Source organism: Mobula birostris, chromosome X, assembly GCF_030028105.1.
Source record: "Mobula birostris isolate sMobBir1 chromosome X, sMobBir1.hap1, whole genome shotgun sequence".
Lineage (NCBI taxonomy): Eukaryota > Metazoa > Chordata > Chondrichthyes > Myliobatiformes > Myliobatidae > Mobula > Mobula birostris.
Genome location: NC_092402.1, coordinates 75,803,550 through 75,809,549, shown reverse-complemented (window position 1 = coordinate 75,809,549; position 6,000 = coordinate 75,803,550). Strand labels below are relative to the sequence as shown.

At 47.0% G+C, this 6,000-nt stretch overlaps 1 protein-coding gene across 2 annotated transcripts in view; it reads left to right on the top strand.

Moving 5' to 3' along the window:
- The first annotated feature begins 211 nt into the window (after positions 1 to 211).
- Positions 212 to 6,000, top strand: part of itgb3b (integrin beta 3b) — a 106,218-nt gene continuing 100,429 nt past the window's right edge. For both annotated transcript variants that reach the window (XM_072248659.1, XM_072248658.1), the window contains exon 1: positions 212 to 337. In XM_072248659.1, coding sequence (XP_072104760.1) covers positions 268 to 337 — 70 coding nt within the window. In that variant the 5' untranslated portion in view covers positions 212 to 267. The remainder of the gene's footprint in view (positions 338 to 6,000) is intronic.

Sequence of the window (6,000 nt, the reverse complement as noted above, 5' to 3'; positions counted from 1 at the left end):
ATGATACTGGATAATTAATCTCCCAGACTCCACCACCTCAGTCTAAGCCATCCTGCCACACCCCGCCCCTCCCAACAGGTATTTATCTTCAGTGAGTGCCTGCGGACCCCAGGCGGCGCTCCCTGCGGCTGTTGGGACACTTTGGGCGGGGCTATGTCGGGTCCCAATTTATGTAACATCCGTTGAAGTGTTCAGTATTTGAGAGGTAGCAAACGGGGAGGCTGCCACATACAGCCCGGGAGCGTCTGACTATCCAGAACCACCGTGATGGGAGTGCACAGCCTGCGGGCGAGCTTGGTCGTTCTGACAGCTCTTCTCTGCATCTCCGCTGTCCGGGGTGAGTCTCAGATACCTTCCGGCATGTACGGGACGGGGAACGGGGCGGCAGCAAACGTTCCCGGGGCTGCCGACTGGCTAGGTATTATGGATCCCTGGGAGAGGAGAAGGGTGGGGGGGGGGGGGGGGGGAGAGAGAAGAGAGATAGATTTGGAAGTTTGAAGGCACTTTGGAGAATAGGGAGTTTCTTGTATGGGTCTTTCTCTCTATCTCTACCTATCTGTCTACCTGGAGGCAAGTTGGGCAGCTTTAACTAAGTTATGGACCGGAGCGAGAGGTCAGAAACACTGAGTAAAATAAAGAGAATCCCCAGAGTAAATAAAGGCTGCCTCGCGGTGATCTGAGCAATATAAAGCTGAGATGTATACTATAAGTGACACTATTGATGAAAAATTACAACCTCGTTTAAATACGGGGCTGTATTGGAAAGATGCAGTTTGCTTTCACCGAACTGAACTACTGAACTTCAAGAACCAGGCGCTTTGACTTTGAAGAACCATTGCATCAATAGCAACTCGCATATTTTGAAATTAGGTTGTTTTTCTTAATTTATTGATATGCACTAAAATACCAATGACATTCTGTGCTCGCGTGAAGCTCATTCGTGGATTTATTAGTATATGTTGAAATAAACGGCATGTTAAAGGTATTCAAATAAAATTGTTGTTGTCCCACCTGAAATCGTGATATAGCCCGAATCTGGAGTCATGAATGGAACACCACAGCATTGGTTGTGATAACAAGTACAACAGGGACAATAAGTATGGGAAACGGAGCAATACCGCTGTACATTGGTGACTGGCATTTGGGGTTCTATGAGTTCACAAAGAACTTCTTAATTTCTATGGTATATTTATCTTGCTATAAGTATCCCAATACACTTGGCGATGCTGTTTCAGAGAAAGGGTACGCGGATACGAAAGATTTGAAGGAAAGGCAAACAGGAGAAATTCTGCAGGTGCTGGAAATCCAAAGCAACACATGCTGGGGGAACTCAGAAGGCCAGGCAGCTTCTATGAAAAACAGTCAATAGTGGACGTTTTAGGCCAAGACCCTTTATCAGTCCTGATCAAGGGTCTCCGCCCGAAACATCGACAGTTTACTATTCTCCAGCGATGCTACCTGGCCAGCTGAGTTCCTCCAGCATTTTGTGTGTGTTGCTTTAGAGGAAAGAAGTGCGTTTGCGTGTTAGTGGGCAGGGAGACGTATTTTTTTTCCGGTAAGCAACAATGCTTGAGACCACAGCTGTGGTGGGAAAAGACCGTTTAAAAGATATTTGGACGGGAACATGGATAGGAAATGTTTTTATGGAGATTTACAGAACACAAGCAAGTGGAGTTAGGCATTTTGGTCTGCAAGGATGAGTCAGGCCGAAGGGACTGTTACCATGTATGTAACCCTGTGAATCTCCGCGAACCTAAAAGCAGAGTCAGGTGAGGCAATATTTATGCCGCTTGGCCAATGAGATGGGCATAATGGAGGCTGGGGGGCTGGAGGGCTGGAAAGAGAGCAGCATTTGGGAAGTACATTCCTGAACTTAGGACTTGGGAATCTGCAGACTTTGTCTCCAGTGGTGGAATGATTATAAATGCTGAGAAATGCGGGACCGGGAATTGGGGAAGTGCAGCTATCTTGGAGTTATAGCAATGGAGGAGTTCAGAGATGAGGAGGAAGATAAATATGATAGCAAGGGAAAAAAAATGTAAATTCAATTACCTCTTTCACATCCACTTCCTGATCGTGGAGCCACATTTTCAGTCTCTTAATTCTGCCTTTCTTTTATCACATTTTAGCATTTCTTTTTTTGCACAATTTCAAACCATCTTTGCACTATTCTGTTGTTTTGTATTTGTCAGTGTATCTATTGACGCTCAGTAGATTCTGGTTAATTGGGACACATTAGGAGCAGTATATTTTGGCTTGAAATAGTTAAAAGACAAACTGAGTAACAAATTATGTATTTAAATGAAGTACAGAACAAATTGGAGAACTACCAATAGAATATACTACAAAACTATTATTTCCTCAATAATTATTGACAGAGGAATTCATCCGTGTCACATTCATTTACCTGTAAATGAACAAAATCAGTACTGCCACCTAGGGCAGATAATGGACTGCCTTCATACAAGGCTATCTACAATTACATTCCCCAAACCTTCATTATAACATTTAAGATGATTGTCCATACCTTCAAATTTTTGTCTATTCTAACTTGTAGTGAAACTGTTTCATTTTCACTTCCTCCTGGTTCTGGCATCTCCAAGTCTGAATACTTGAAATCACGACATATGCTAGATGAATTCCTCTGTCAATAACTATTAGGAGCTCCTACACAGTTTTATAGTACTGTTGTACTATTGGTAGTGTTCTAATGTGTTCTGTATTTCATTTAAATACATAATTCGTTACTCAGTTTGTCTTTTTAAAAATATACCTTTCTAAACTATTTCCATGAAACTTCAGCTAATTTGGGCAGCCACTTAATTGAGCCAAACTGTACTAGTTCCAATGTGTCCCAATTAACCAGAATCTACTATTTGGCATGCAGGATACTGGGTCTAATAAGCACAAGGAACTGAGCACAAAAGCTATACTTATGTTTTTAAAAAAAAAAAAAAAAACACAAACTGAGCAAAAGTATTGTGTCAAATTCTGGAAAGGGTGTGAACAGTGTGGAGTAGAGACTGGCTAGCATAGGTCAAAGGAATGCAGTCTTTGACATTAGTCAAATTTAATACCAATATTTGAAAGGAAATTGGATTCATATTTGAATGAATAAAATGCAGGGATTTAAGAATTGAATGGCCTGGATTGCTCTTCCAAAGACTCAGTGTTAACTCAAGGAGCAGAATGACATACTGCAGTGAGCTGCCTTTCTGAAATTGCATTCTGTTCTAGGACTTCTGAAAGCTGATAATTTTCTTGGAGTGGTAAGATGGGGGGGGGGGGGAGGAAGAGGTCATCACTGTCCATTTCCTGGGAGTAAGCCTGTCTTCGCAGTAGCAGTGTCCAAATTCTAGCAAATTTTAAAAAAGCAGAATAGGGAATAAAATAATGGTTATAAAAGTAATTTTCAGTGTCTATTTAGATTATGTAGTACATTAACTCTGATAGATAGAAGACATGTTTGTAATCTCAAACGACAACCTGACAAATTAGTAGGAAAATTTACCAGTTTTTCCCCCAGCCAATTTCAGTTTAAATGTTTACAAAAGAAAAAAATTGCAGGAAAGTTGTGAATGTAATACATTTGTGAGTACATGAAAAGTCATGCAGTGCTTAGATGCAATGCAAGAATGGAATTCTAATGGAATTATAAGGGCTGTCTTCCGGACTGAAAATTCTGCCGCTTATATCCTGACACTGTCACACGAGCGTGCGGTGGACGAACCCAAGTGCAGAACACGGGCGCGGGGGCAGAATTGGGGGCGTTATTGCCGTAGCGAGCGTGGAATCTGTCTCCAGGAGAATCTTTACCCGAAGTCTTGGATTTGGAGAGAATCCAGGAGTGATGCTAGATTTAGAACTGACAGTCCTAAGACCCATGAAACGAAGTTACTTACACCGGTGTCGACCAACGAACTGGCAGCTCCTTGTTGTGATCACAGGGTCTTTATCCTGCAGTTTCTGATGGAAAGCAAGTGTGTGTAGTTAGTGGAACCTGGGAATGATTGGAAATTAAACGAGGGGATTGAGGCCTAATTCCTGAGGTAAATAGCAAGGTGGAGGGATTACCAGAAGGGACCATGACAGTATCTCTCTCCCCCCCCCCCTCAACGGGAGCCTCCAGGCCTGTCTGGATGGTCCTGATGCAAGTCCTGGATGAGGGAAGGGTCCGAGATGAAGGAGCGGGAGACCCAGGAACGCTCTTCCGGACCGTACCCTTCCCAGTCCACCAGGTATTGGAGACCCCTGTCCCGACGGCGCACACCCAGTCGTCGGCGGACGGTTGTCGATGATATGGGCAGGTGGGGGTCACAAGGGGCTGACGGAAGCTGGCTTTAACTGCGAAACATGAAAAGTCAGGTGGATGCGCATAGATCATGGCAGTTTTAGGCGGACCGCTGCAGAATTGATAACACTTTCTACCTTGAATGGTCCCAGGAAGCGAGGGGCGAGTTTCCTAGGCTCGTTTTTGAGCGGGATGTCCTTGGAGGAAAGCCACACCATCTGCCCAGGTTGGTACTCCGGCGCCGGACGGCTGTCTTCTTATTGCGATTTGCTGATCTGAGTAGGGCCGTGCGTGTCTCCTCCCAAATCTTAAGGCACCGATCGGTATGGTCCTGAACCGACGGTACCGTATTCTCTTCTTGCGCGGGGAATAGCGGGGGTTGGTACCCTAGGGAGCACTCGAACGGAGACCTTCCAATGGCAGAACTCAGTTGTGGGTGTGCTCAACCCACGGGAGGTGGTCGCTCCAGGTCAACGAGTTGTTTGCCGTTACACAACGTAGCGTCGCCTCCAGGTCTTGGTTGACCCGTTCCGTCTGCCCAGTCGTCTGAGGGTGGAAGCCGGATGACAGGTTGACAGAAGGCGTTCCATACCTGCGAAATGAACTGGGGATCTCGATCGGAGACGATGTCCGCGGGGATTCCATGGAGGCGGAAGACGTGGCGGACGAGAAGATCTGCGGTTTCCCGAGAGGGAGGTTTAGGGAAGGCCACAAAGTGCACCGCCTTGGAGAATCAGTCTACCTCGGTGAAGACAGTGCTGTTTCCGCGGGAAGGGGGTAGACCGGTGACGAAGTCTAGGGCGATGTGTGACCAGGGACAGGTAGAGGACGAAGTAACCCCGCAGGTGGCGGATGAGAGGCTTTTCCACGGGCACAGATGGAACATGCCGAGACATAGGAACAGGTATCCACCTCCATGGAAGGCCACCAAGTGTCTTTTCAGGAGCACTGGGGTCCGATCATTCCCGGGGTGGCAGGCGAACTGCGGTGTGCCCCCATTGGAGAACCCGAGACCTGACGGAAACGGCCACATACCGGCGATCGCCGGGTCCATCCTGTTGGGCTTTTACTTTGGACTCGATCCCCCAAGTGAGGGAATTGCCACCACGCAGGATGGTGGGAGGATAGTCTCTGGGCTGTAAGTGTCCCCCTTGGAGTCGTATTGGCAGGAGAGCCCGTCCGGCCAATACGACTCGATCCTCGATCTCGATCTCGTTTTTGACACTGGACGGTATGCGAGGGAAAACTTGAACCGTCCAAAAAAGTAATGCCCAACGGGCCTGGTGGGAGTTCAATCGTTTGGTAGTCTGAATATACCCCAGATTCTTATTAAGAGTCCACACCACAAACGGATGTTCTGCCCCCTCCAGCCAGTGCCTCTATTCTTCTAGTGCTAGTTTGACCGCCAGCAGTTCCCGATTCCCCACGTTGTAATTCCACTCGGCGGGGGACAGTCGGCGAGAATAGAAGGCGCATGGGGTGAAGTTTTTCGTCCGAACCTGATCGTTGGGACAGGACTGCTCCTATCCCGGTCAGAGGCGTCCACCTTAATAATGAATTGACCGGCTGGGTCCGGATGGGAGTGGTGGTGAAACGCCTCGAGGTCGGTGAACGCCGAGTCAGCTTCAGTGTTCCAACAGAAGGGGATAGTAGGCGAGGTAAGCCGGGTAAGGGGGGGCCGCCACTCAACTGCAGTCTCTGAGAAAATC